A 13,068-nucleotide genomic window follows, 5' to 3' on the forward strand; every position below is an offset into this window, starting at 1 on the left:
GTATCTACTGGAAGACAATTAATGAAAAAGTTTACAGTAAAAAGTTTTAATCGAGATCGATGTGAAAAAATAAAAATTAAAAAAAAGTAATCAATAGCGAACAACGAAATTTACTGAATTTTTCCATTAAATTTTAACTGAAAAATCGTAACTCACATGATTCGGAATATTTCCCATTGCTCCAAAAGCCTCGCCACCGACGTTCATCATTCCTTTAGCAGCCTGGCCCCCAATTTGTGCAAAATCGACTGGTATCGCTAAAGGATTAGCCAAATCTCGAGCCACCTACGAGTAAATGCAGATTTTTCGTAAATATATTTTTTGCCCTGAAACTAATGAAAATCAAACGATAAAATTACCCGTCTTGGTGCATCACTTGGTAATTGTTGTCCCTCGGCGAGCTTAAATGAAAATCGCATTAAAAAATATGTAATTTCTTCAATTTTCTGTATTGCTTACCGTAGCTGCGACAAGTGCGCAGAGCGCGAACGCAATGAAGCACGACTTTCTGAACATTTTGAACTGCGAAGTATTATAAATCAGCAAAAAATATCGACTGTACGGTTGGTCAGCAATAACGTTTATTTATATACAAATCATGATTCAACTATCATTAGTAAAAGTTTATTCTGAAAACAGGAAGTGCGTCTTTGAATTTCGACTACACAATGGTTTTAACTTTTTAATTGCTCAAGTGCGCGTCAAACGCATTATTACTTAATGTAGTTTAATAAGACGTAATGATTATTAAATTCGATTTGTCAGCAAACGAATAATAATTTTCTTTTAATATTCATATTGCGTGACCAAAAGTATTATCAAATGTAATTATGAATTACGAACTCAATATTACGCAATGAAAATATATTGTATTCAAGTTGCATAACAATAATTTCGAGTTCACAACGACCAGTTGACAATTCATTTCTGATCATCTCAAAAATTTAGTTTGAGCAAACTTCGGCTGACTGATTCAGCTTCAGTTGTAAGTAATAGGTGAAAAATTCAAGTGAACTCAGTTTAATTAAGAATTAAATTTTAATTACTAATAAAATGAGTTTTAATCAATAATTCAATTATAATTACTCAATCAATTTTTGCCCAATTAAAAATGTTGCAACCGCTTCATCGACGATTAGTTTTGCGAGCTATTCAAAAACCCAAAGTGTGAAAGTAAGTAATCAAACTCAATTTTTAGGTAAACTATTACAGATCTTATCCTTATATGTGAACGAGTTTAAATTAGAAAAATCTTTGAATTTTAAAACATAATTCATGTTCAAATAATTTTTGTTAAGTAATAAAGTTAAATATAGACAATCAAAAATAAATAAGCATCTCTCTTGAATACATTTCCTATTATTTATTAAAATAATAATTAAACGTCATGATTGCTTATCAGCGAATTCATACATAAATACATGAGTGTAAAAATTAACCCAATAATACGTAAAAAAAAATTTGGTTTACAAACTTTGGCGTTAATGTATAAGGTAATTAAAATTATCAACGCTTTTTTGGTATATATGTTTTAAAATTTCATGAGTAAACTTAAATTTAATCGAGTTTAATTTTAATCGTGCTTTTTCGATTGTTGATATTGTTAGAAATTATTTCTACCTAGAATCTAGTTTACTTATAATTTATAAATGTGCTCTTGGTATTTTAAAATTATCATACACGAAACATTTTGTAAACAATATAAATATATGAATCGTCGGTATCGGCGACAATTTTTAAAAAGTGATACATTCTGAAATAGAAATTTATGCCATACAACAAAATTAATTTTCAATTTTATTATATCATCTCATAATATTTTAATAACTTGATTGTCGAATAGTTCATTAGTGTCCAATTTTTTTTTTACAGATCTGTCGCAATTATCAATATTTTCATTTACCATCCTGAATCATTTGGTATCTAAGTAAAAAAAGTATAAATTATCTTTTTTTTAAGCTCACTCAACAATAATATTGTCAATGATGAGTTTGACTTGATAATCTTTAGGTTGGACCTTTGACTATTAGCTTTTTTTTTTGAATAATATAAAATAATATACGATGAAAATGCATTAAAATACTCCAGTTTCGAAACGAGAGATAATTATTCTCCAGAGATTTTAAACCATTCGCAGCATAACATGCAAATCATTCATTTTGATTTTTTCATAAAATTACTCTCAAATAGCATTTTCGAATCTCCATAAATATATATTTATATTTTTTTTTCCTTCTCCATTCGACTGTATAACGAGATCGAGTTGAAATTACGCGGCGCGCGCCCCTCTTCTCGTTTTCGTCTCTCTACTCCTGGTCGCACGTCTCGAAATCGTCGCCCGCGTCCTCCGTCTCGAAGTCCTCGTCGGTGGTGGCCTCCTGGTACTGCTGATACTCGGACACGAGGTCGTTCATGTTGGACTCGGCCTCGGTGAACTCCATCTCGTCCATGCCCTCGCCCGTGTACCAGTGCAGGAAGGCCTTCCGCCTGAACATGGCGCTGAACTGCTCGGAGATGCGCTTGAACAGCTCCTGGATGGCGGTGGTGTTGCCGATGAAGGTGGCGGACATCTTGAGGCCACGAGGTGGGATGTCGCACACGGCGGTCTTGACGTTGTTGGGGATCCACTCGACGAAGTACGAGCTGTTCTTGTTCTGGACGCTGAGCATCTGCTCGTCGACCTCCTTCATGGACATGCGACCGCGAAATACGGCGGCCACGGTGAGGTAGCGGCCGTGGCGCGGATCGCACGCCGCCATCATGTTCTTGGCGTCGAACATCTGCTGGGTGAGCTCGGGCACGGACAGGGCCGAGTACTGCTGCATCGAGCGCGAGGTCAGCGGCGCGAAGCCCGGCATGAAGAAGTGGAGGCGCGGAAAGGGCACCATGTTGACGGCGAGTTTTCTCAAGTCGGCGTTCAGCTGGCCGGGGAAGCGCAGACAGGTGGTGACGCCCGACATCGTCAGCGAGACCAGATGATTGAGATCGCTGTAGGACGGATTGGAGACCTGCGCAAGATCAATGCGATATTGGTGAAATACAATTTCTATCCCTAATAGCACGATACGTTTTTATAACGTTATTGAAACGTTCAATTGGAAACCTTAAAACGTTTCAGAAAAAAGTCGAAAAAACGTTTGTAGAACCTTTCAGAAACGTTTAAATGTCCACCCCTGCATTTCGTTTCTGAATATGTACAACGTGGTAGGAACGTGGATATGTATAGTAATCAAAAGTTGAACGAGTTTTTAAACTTTTTGTGGTCACGCCACGTTTGTTTTGTAATTTAGTTACCATTTTTGACTGTATAAAAATTCGGGTAAATCACCATTTGAGCGCACTTTTAATAGTTATATCTTTCATTCTATACATTTGAAATGTAAGACATCCATCAAATTAAATTTCTTATATTGAATATAATTTCTTTACCGTCAATAATTGTACTTTAAAACAGACGCATTAATTATCATATTCGACCATCTAATTATGACTATGTACATGATATACAACTTCTTATACAATTACATTTACTTTATCACTTGCAGATTTACAGATAAATAAGGTACTCGCCATCTAGTGGTGGAGGCACTAAGTATTATCGAATTTAGAATTTTCAAATTGGTAATGTTTTTACTACAAAACGAAAGAACTAAACTATCATTAAGGTCATTTAAAATTCTCTTTAATTATTTGAAGTTTATTTGAATTATAAAATAACAAATTTTAAGTGGTAATTTTTGGGTAATTATTGAAAATTTTTACTAGGGCCTGTGATGTATATTTTAATTATACCTTAAGAGTTCTGAAGCAGATGTCATAGAGAGCTTCGTTGTCGATGCAGTAAGTCTCGTCGGTATTCTCGACCAATTGGTGTACGGACAATGTGGCATTGTAGGGTTCGACCACCGTATCCGAGACCTTTGGCGATGGCATCACCGAGTAGGTGTTCATGATCCTGTCGGGGTATTCCTCGCGGATTTTGGAGATGAGCAGGGTGCCCATGCCGGATCCGGTGCCACCACCGAGCGAGTGGGTCAGCTGGAAGCCCTGGAGACAGTCGCAGTTCTCGGCCTCTTTGCGCACGACGTCGAGGACCGAGTCGACGAGCTCGGCGCCCTCGGTGTAGTGGCCCTTGGCCCAATTGTTGCCGGCGCCCGACTGCCCGAAGACGAAGTTGTCCGGCCGGAAGAGCTTGCCGTAGGCGCCGGAGCGCACCGCGTCCATGGTGCCGGGCTCGAGGTCCAGCAGGATCGCCCGCGGCACGTACTTGCCGCCGTTGGACAGCGAGGCAACTGCAATCGATGTTTAATTTGAAAAAAAAATTCGTCGAAAAAACACATTGAAACGACTTGACTCGTGCAATTCAATTTTTCTAAGATAATTTTTTAAACGAGATCGAGCATCGCAAAAATAATAATGAACTCGTGGCCAGTGAGTTAGGAAACTAGGAGATTACGTGTCTAATGCGTATTGCAATAAAAAAACTCGATTTGAGAACCAGACAGTTTTAATTCGTGTAATTTAATTCGTGTAAATGAATGAAAATTATAGATTTGACTTGGTGTTTATTTGTTGATTTCTTTATAAATAATGTCTTAATTGTCTTAATTGTCACGGAAAGACTTAATTGTCCGTGATCAGCTGTCCATGATTACTAAGCGATTTTCAAAAATATGTGCTTTCAGCTCCACCCTAACGTGTATTATTCAGAAATTAATTCAATTAAGTTTATGTTCGAAGAATGAATCATTAAAATTACATTTGAAATGAAGCGCACTAACTCCCCACCCTCTTAAAAGAAGAAAAATCGATTCGATAAGATTTCAGTTGTGTAATTTTCAAGTACAAATTGCAAATATCCATCAAAAAGTACATTTGAAAATTTTCAGAAAGTTTTATGTCAATACAATTTCAAAAGTGCGTCCATTAAAATTCTTTCTCATACTTTTTACACTCTAAACTATTCAGGGGATAATTTCGTCGACTAATCAAATTGTAAATAACGCACTTTTATGGCAAATCGATTCGACCGTCGTAGTTTTTCCCTCACAGTGGCGCGCTCTATTTACCGGGCTCTTTCCTTCACTCTCTCTAAGTCGCTGCATCCGTTGGTCGCTATAGATGATGAAGGTGGTTCTGATTTCTTGTTTGTGCTCGCTGATAAGTGTCGTCGTCGAGAGCTCGAGTCATCGGCATTTCCTCACGATTGAGCCGTTGATCGATCAGCTGTACGCTCGACAAGTTTTATTTTTGCGCAATGGTGACATCCAAAAGCAGCCCAGGAGCAGCGAAACTTTGGCCGGCATGGAGAATTGGATATACTCGCGTTTTGCGAGTCGACTGCCCTGTTTTTGGATTAATATCGACACGGATCGTGTACCGGTATTATTGAAAAAAACGAATAGTCTTTTTCTTTACGTTAGGGTGGAGGAAGACATCGACACTAAATTCGTGAAAAATCTCAAGGTCCTAACGATGAAGTTCGCCGCGCCTTTTCGAGTTTTGTTGTTTTTTTTTAATGGTAAAGACAATTCCTCGTCAGGATATCTGGATTTATTGCAAAAATTTTGGGAAGAGCAATTGGTCGACGTGACAATCATCGCCATCTCGTCGAGAGTCTCCGAACACCGTCGCAAGATCGCGACACTACATCGCGAGATGCATTACGCTCAGACGGTACATCATTACAATCCCTTCACGCACGTTTATACGAATCTAGCACTTGACCCATCGAGCAAACTATTTCCCGCGAGGCTCGACGATCTTCACGGTCACAGGCTGCGCGTGGGATTTGTCGACGAGGCGCCCCTCGTTTGGCTCTACAAGAAGACGCAACAAACCCAGGGCTTGATCATCTATTTGCTTGACCTGATCGTGCGCAAGTTAAATTTCAGCATCGAGCTGGATTTCAGATCAGATGTGGGCTGGTTGCTACGCAACGGTTCAGGAACGGGACTGTTGGGCGAAATCGGCCCTCAGGGTCGGATGGATGTCGTGGCTAACCCATATTATCTAAATGGCGATAACCCTAACGTAAGGAGAAAATATGTAATACGGTATAACTGGTATTAATTTGTATACTATGCATATGGGCTATTCCACAACATTCATGGATCTACAGGGGCGCAAAGTTGGATTTTCATGGTATGAGGATATTCTGCTTGTTACTCTGCTTTTCTGGGGGTACATAAGAAAAAATTTCTAAACCATGTTTTTTCATGTAAAATTTGATGCAGAATTCAAATCTGTACTCAAATAAGACATTCATAACCTCAAAACCCCTTGAAATTGAAAAAATGGTGTAATAGGACATGAAAGTCAAAAAATAAACATGTTTGTATGCCTCAAATTGGCCCATATTGTAATATGTTCATCGATACACTCAAATACAACTTCTGATTAAGTTTGGTAACTGAGTCTCCATTACAGACAATTTGGTAGCTTGCAAAGAGGCAAAAAACATGAAAAATGAGGAAAAAACCATGTTTCTTGGGCTTCCGAAAGCTACAAAATTGTCTGTAATGGAGACTCAGTTACCAAACTTAATCAGAAGTTGTATTTTAGTGTATCGATGAACATATTACAATATGGGCCAATTTGAGGCATACAAACATGTTTATTTTTTGACTTTCATGTCCTATTACACCATTTTTTCAATTTCAAGGGGTTTTGAGGTTATGAATGTCTTATTTGAGTACAGATTTGAATTCTGCATCAAATTTTACATGAAAAAACATGGTTTAGAAATTTTTTCTTATGCACCCCCAGAAAAGCAGAGTAACAAGCAGAATATCCTCATACCATGAAAATCCAACTTTGCGCCCCTGTAGATCCATGAGGGTTGGACCTAGGGGGCTGTGATGTTGAGGATTTTCATTTTTCATTGGGTTCTTAAAGAGTAAATGGTTAGTTTCAATTTCATTTTTCGGGCCTGCAACATCTGTTGTGGAATAGCCCATATAATTAACATGTATACAGGTAGACAGAACGACCTTTATCTTGTCGGAAAAAATGTGCGCCTTGGTACCACTAATAAGAAAGCTAGAATTTCAACTGAGCGGCAGCATGCTTTGGTCGCTGGTTTTAATCGTCTGCCTCGTGGCTATTATCTGGCTGGCGTCATTACTGCTGCTTCGTCGGGGCGGTGCCTCTTTGCCACTGTCGTCCTGGCGACCTCTGGACATAAGCTTGCTTATGATGGGATCGTCGATGTCGGCCCAAGTCTCCACACTTCGGGAGCGGATCGTCTTCGGCTGCATCTTGATGGTGGCCTCGTTCTATTCGTCGTCGTTTCTCGCTCACCTGACCAGCTTGAATTTGGACATGGATGCCTACATGAGATTCGAGACGTACAGCGAGCTGGACGAGTCGGGCCTCATACCGATTATGAATCCTTCCTTATTCGACATGACTTTCGGATACAGCAGCGATCCAACGCTGCGCAGGTGCATATTAAACAGTATATTATACAAGTGTCATAATGTACTTGATAAGCACCATTCTTTTTTTTTGCACGATCAATCGATCGATCTCATGACATTAAATACTACTACTTCTGAGCAATACACGATGTATGCGCAGATTGGGCAAAAAATCAATGTTCACGGATGACGGAGGACGGTGCTTGAGCTGGCTGACCACCTACGCCAACGTCAGCTGCATTTTGGGACAGCTCGTTATTCAATCAATGGTAGCAGACTTATATAGCAGTCAGGCAAAGCAGGCGGAGCCCTGCTTCTGGTCAGCCTATCGGGTTTTAATCATGCGCCAGGGATCACCCTTCACACTGAGCTTCGATCGAATAATACGTGTCAGTCAAGAGTCGGGAATCAGCCAGTGGTGGTGGCAAAGGCACCTAGAACAGAATACTCGGACACAGTACAAGAATAGCGTTGGAATAACCGAGAAGAATATTCGAACAGACAATTCGCACAGGAGCGTCTTCTTTTTGCTTCTCGCGGGCTACCTGTTGTCGCTCGCCACTTTTTTCATTGAACTGATTGTTAATTATTTCTACGTGAAGCTGCAACACCGATGGCGGCGGCTACGGCAACGAATAGTTATGTCGATAAAATAATTTTACATTTTCTCTTCCTTTAGCGAATACTAATTCAAAAACTATTTGATATCGTAATTAATCAGCACTGTAGAACCGCTAACAATTTATTGGCAAAGAGCTGCTAACTCATAAAAAAATTATCTTTTCTATTTTATTCATACATGATAATAAAGCAATTTTTCAAACTTCTACCGTGTGAAAGAAAACTAAAATCGAGTTCTTGACTTTTGTCCCGTTTGGCCAATGAATTAGCTTTCATTTTCAGCTTTAATTGTATCTTAATTGCGCAGGCAAGCCGAACAAACATTAGAAAATAATAATTCATTTATAAAATTTAATAATAAAAAATTGCTTCAATCGACTCGTAAATCAAGTCCAAATCGTAAATCAAATCCTGATTTCGCAGAACTAAAGTTGAAAATTTTCACGTTGGATTGCGTGAATTACCTGCTCATCCTTTATTAATGTGACTAAATGAAAGATGACGACCGCGTCGAGCCTCTATACTTAACAAAAAAATTCAAACGTCGCAAAAGCCTCGAAGTCGGTTCAAAAGTACACATCTTCACGTACGAAGGCAAAAGCTCCGCGTTCGGAAACACGAAGAAGCAAAGATTCCTGCCAGCGTTTATTTCTGTCACGCGCGCGCACATACGCCATCGTTATATATATGTTATACACTCGGTGCTCGGCATATGTGCGAGTATAATATTGTGTATATATATTATATACACGGGACTTGTAGCAGCTCGAGTCGCTCCTTGCAGCGAGAACGAGAGAAGTTAATTTGGCCTTTTGGAATATCTCGGCGATCTCCGCGCGGCTGCTGTTTTTAGCCCGGCGAGATGCGAACCTTTTTATAAAGAGCGGTGTATATAGCGACTCGACGAGTAACTATTATACTCCAATACGATGAAAGACGTGGTTGACGTATATAAATTCTCGAAGCTGTTGTTACGTCTAATTATTATTAATTACAAAGGATGACGCGGAAGAAAGTTTGATCGAAAATCTTTGAATACATTTTCATTTTTACACTGCTAGCTCGTCCGCTATATAGTATTAACCCATTAAGTCCCAAGAGGACGTTTTTTCAACACTTCATTCGGCCACTGTATTTTTGGTGTAAATGGGGTCAAAAAAATATGAGAGTAACTAATTCTAATGTAAAATTCAATGCCCTTTCAGAATCTGATCTCAGATTTTTGAAAAAGTGATCAGGTCAAAAGTTACACTTGATTTTACCCAAAAAAACATGATTTTTAAAAAAAAATTTTTTTGTTTTTTCGAATTTCCAAATGAAAACCATTAGAAATCTTAGGGGTATCGTGCAAATATCGCGTCCTCGATACCTAAACTAAAAGTTAGTGTGGTTTAGATTGAAGAAAATAAAGTTAAAAAATACACTTTTTTCTTAAGTCCTTCGTTTTTTGAGTAAAAATTCTGTAAGTTTTCTTTAATTTTGCTAGTTTCGACCGCCATTTTTTGTGTTTAAACATTAATTTTTTCAATCTAAACCCCACTAACTTTTAGTTTAGGTATCGAGGACGCGATATTTGCACGATACCCCTAAGAATTCTAATGGTTTTCATTTGGAAATTCTAAAAATAAAAAAAATTTTTTTTTTAAAATCATGTTTTTTTGGGTAAAATCAAGTGTAACTTTTGACCTGATCATTTTTTCGGAAATCTTAGATCAGATTCTGAAAGGGCATTAAATTTTATATTAGAAATAGTTACTCGCATATTTTTTTGACCCCACTTTTACCAAAAATACAGTGGACGAATAAAGGGTTGAAAAAACGTCCTCTTGGGACTTAATGGGTTAAACTCATGAGGCGCAATAACGATTATCCATTCTTGTAATATTTTGTCAACATCGATAATAAAACAATTATTTTATACAATTATCGATTCGAAATATGATTGGTGTATGAATAGTGATAATTTATTACCAGTTGCTTCATTGTAGTAAACGGAGATTCTTTCGAGCTGCAGATCGCTTTCGCCGCGATAAACTCCAGATTGATCGATGCCGTGCTCCTCGGAAATCACCTCCCAAAACTGTAACACAAGAAAAAAGACCGTTAAAATCTTTCATATACATGTACAAAAAAAATAATAATTTCCTAAAGTATTAATTTTCTGAGATTTATATCGATCAGATACCTTTACCCTCTCATAAGTTTTTTTGTCTTTCATCCGAAAACGTGCACAAAATATTTTAATTTTTATTTTAGAAACGGGGAATCTCTCTTCCATTCTGAAAAATGAAGGGCTTAGAATTCGTCAAAATTATGCCAAACTTTACGCTCCCTCTGTCTCTCTCTCTCTTAAAAGAGAAAGACGCCCGATGCGGAGACGAAAGGAAAATAATAAAATTATGAATGCAGGCGCCGTTACGCACGCGTCATCGCACGCACGCAATTCCCTACTTCCGTGCTAGAGCTTGCACAAGCATGCAAGCGCATGTGTGTGTGTGTGTGTGTGTGTGTGTGTGTGTGCGAGTAAAGAGAAGCCATTGACCGCAAGCTCTTGTACCGTATTACGCGTATGTGCGTATAGTTCGAGACGATCGTTAAAAAGGCTCAACCCAGACGAAACGTTTTGCGTACGTAGAATAGCATTGCGAGCTGTTGAAAAAAAAAAGCTCCATGCGTAACGTGGAGTCACGAGATCGTCCCTGTCGCCGATGAAATTCCCATTTAAAACTCGAACAAGTGCTATTTTATAACGCGAGTATACAATATTTACGTATAAAGCCTCGCGCGTCGCGTATACATGCGTAGGGCTTACTGGGACACACGCGCATGATTAAACCCTTCTGTTTTTGCACTTTTTCTACGCGCTGCACTGCACCACGATGCATTTATATATAACCGAAGCAAGAGAGAGAGAGAGAGAGAGAGAGAGAGCAAAAGGGAGCCCAAGGGAAGCCGTTAGCGCCATTTCGTTTCAATTATAGAAAAGCTTCTATTTCGAGAGCAGAGAGAGAGAAAGAGAGAGAGAGAGAGAGAGAGAGCAAGAGCCGAGTCGCGAGTCGCGCAATTGCGTGAAAATGATAATTCGTGAGCTCCTCTCGGTGCGCGTATAATAATATTGTAGTAGGTCGTCGTGCGTGTGTGCGCTTGCGACGCGATAAACCGAGGAAAATTCATTACGTATATTTCAACGCAGGTGAACGTCTTCCATTGACTTTTTTTTTTAATATATATTATTTGCGTTGAAAATTTGACTGGTTTTAACGCAGCTGTAGCTCTCAAAGTAAAAGAGCATAAAATTACAAAAACCGAGTTGTCGAGTGCCGATCCTATACAGATCGATGCGCGATCTCGCGCTGTGATATTGTGTACGCATACCAGCTCGGCGCTGAATCATCTCAATCGTTGCCTTTATTCGCATGAATTCGTATCATCGCGTAATACATACCACATTCGTTGGCGCGCACACGCGACGAGTATATATGAGGGGGACTGATAAAATTAAAGCAATTGAAGTTATTTCTGCGCTGTGTTGCGCGCGTTGCATACTTGTTGGTGTACACGCGCGGTCGAGCCAGCTCGAGATGTTGCTGATCGCCCAAGCTTCGTACATTATACCAAGACGAATATACCGCGTGCCCGAGTGCAGCTTTGGAAACGACCGTTCGACATTGCTCGAGCCGATTTCGTTTGATTGAATCGTTTCGATTTTTCAAAGATTTCTAGCGAGCGGGCGAAGATATCGGATGTACTTATTTGTTTTTATTTATTCATCTAATGTTTTTCTGACACTCGTCGACTCAAGTGTAGAGGGTAAATATATCCCGCGTAATTCTTCAGCGAAAAGTCAAATTACATTACTATCGCGCCTACCGAGACTATATTAGTGCAGAAAAAAAGCTCGTTAACACGCATTCGCGTCAGCCGAAATTTCTCAAATCCTCCTCTCGATTTTCAACTTCGAATGTCAAGCTCCCGAAAAATATACTTAAATACACGATGTCCGAGCATTCAGTCAAGTGCTTTACAGTCCAAAAAGCTCTGTCATTATCGAAAAATGTGTAGCTCTACACGGGTCATAATGATATACATAATAACAAGTTCGAAGCGATCAGCGTATGAGTAGATGCATCGTTGGTCACTGCGATCGGCTACAACAAATACGAGCTTTATTTCACGCGCGTACGAGTGTAAGTTATGAATAGGTACCGCAACGCGCGGAAACGATCCTCGTCGTTCGTCATTCGAAAAAGTCAAGAAAAAAAATTATTCTTCAAGTTCCGGTCTAATATACATGGGTCATATCAGAAATGAGTTGATAGGTCCAAAAATGACCTATCAACTAAATGCATTACTTAAAAGTACATGAAAAAACAAAACTTTTCATGTGTTTAAAAAGTGCCATGGTTCCTTCCTTCAAAATCTACAGATGCTCAAAGTTAGAATCTGAAAACTAACTTTTTTCTCCATAGGCCCAATGTAGCTCTGAAAAATAAATCAAACACAGTATTTTTATGTATTTTTTGATAAGGAATTCATTGGTGATATGTAAAAAGTGATTCAGATACTCTTACACCATTAAAAATCAAAAAAATGCATTTTAGGCCCAAAATAGATGTGTTCGTCCTCTTGGATTTGCCTGAAATTAATAGAGTATCATTACAACATCAAAATAAAGTCCTCTACCAAGTGGCATTATCGGTTGGCCAATATCGAGGAAGATATACTATGAAATGCGGTCATCTTTCACTTTTACATCATGATAGACTGAATGTCGACTATCGATACTGCCTAGAGCAATGAACTGCATTAAAAGCAAGCTGGAAACACTAATTTATCTTTTTAAAGTTCAATCACAAGTACTTTCTGCACAGAGTTACACCTTATTCATATGTAATCAATTAATAACTTCATTTATGCTAGATAAGTAATACTAGTATGCACTGTTTGGATTGAATATTACTTTAGCGTTTTTTTCATTCACAGTGGTATTAAATATGAACTCTGTGCAGAAAGTACTTGTGATTGA

The 13,068-nt window shown here is 38.7% G+C and overlaps 1 protein-coding gene across 1 annotated transcript in view; it reads right to left on the reverse strand.

The window, feature by feature from the left end:
• Positions 1-1,331: 1,331 nt before the first annotated feature.
• The window catches only part of LOC106653994 (tubulin beta chain-like), a 29,987-nt gene continuing 18,250 nt past the window's right edge, over positions 1,332-13,068 (reverse strand). The window contains exons 2-4 of the mRNA XM_014373675.2: positions 10,014-10,122; positions 3,793-4,292; positions 1,332-3,008 (exon numbers count right to left, since the gene is read on the reverse strand). Coding sequence (XP_014229161.2) covers positions 2,307-3,008; positions 3,793-4,292; positions 10,014-10,122 — 1,311 coding nt within the window. The 3' untranslated portion in view covers positions 1,332-2,306. The remainder of the gene's footprint in view (positions 3,009-3,792; positions 4,293-10,013; positions 10,123-13,068) is intronic.

Source organism: Trichogramma pretiosum, unplaced genomic scaffold (assembly GCF_000599845.2).
Source record: "Trichogramma pretiosum strain Unisexual culture from Peru unplaced genomic scaffold, Tpre_2.0 scaffold135, whole genome shotgun sequence".
NCBI lineage: Eukaryota > Metazoa > Arthropoda > Insecta > Hymenoptera > Trichogrammatidae > Trichogramma > Trichogramma pretiosum.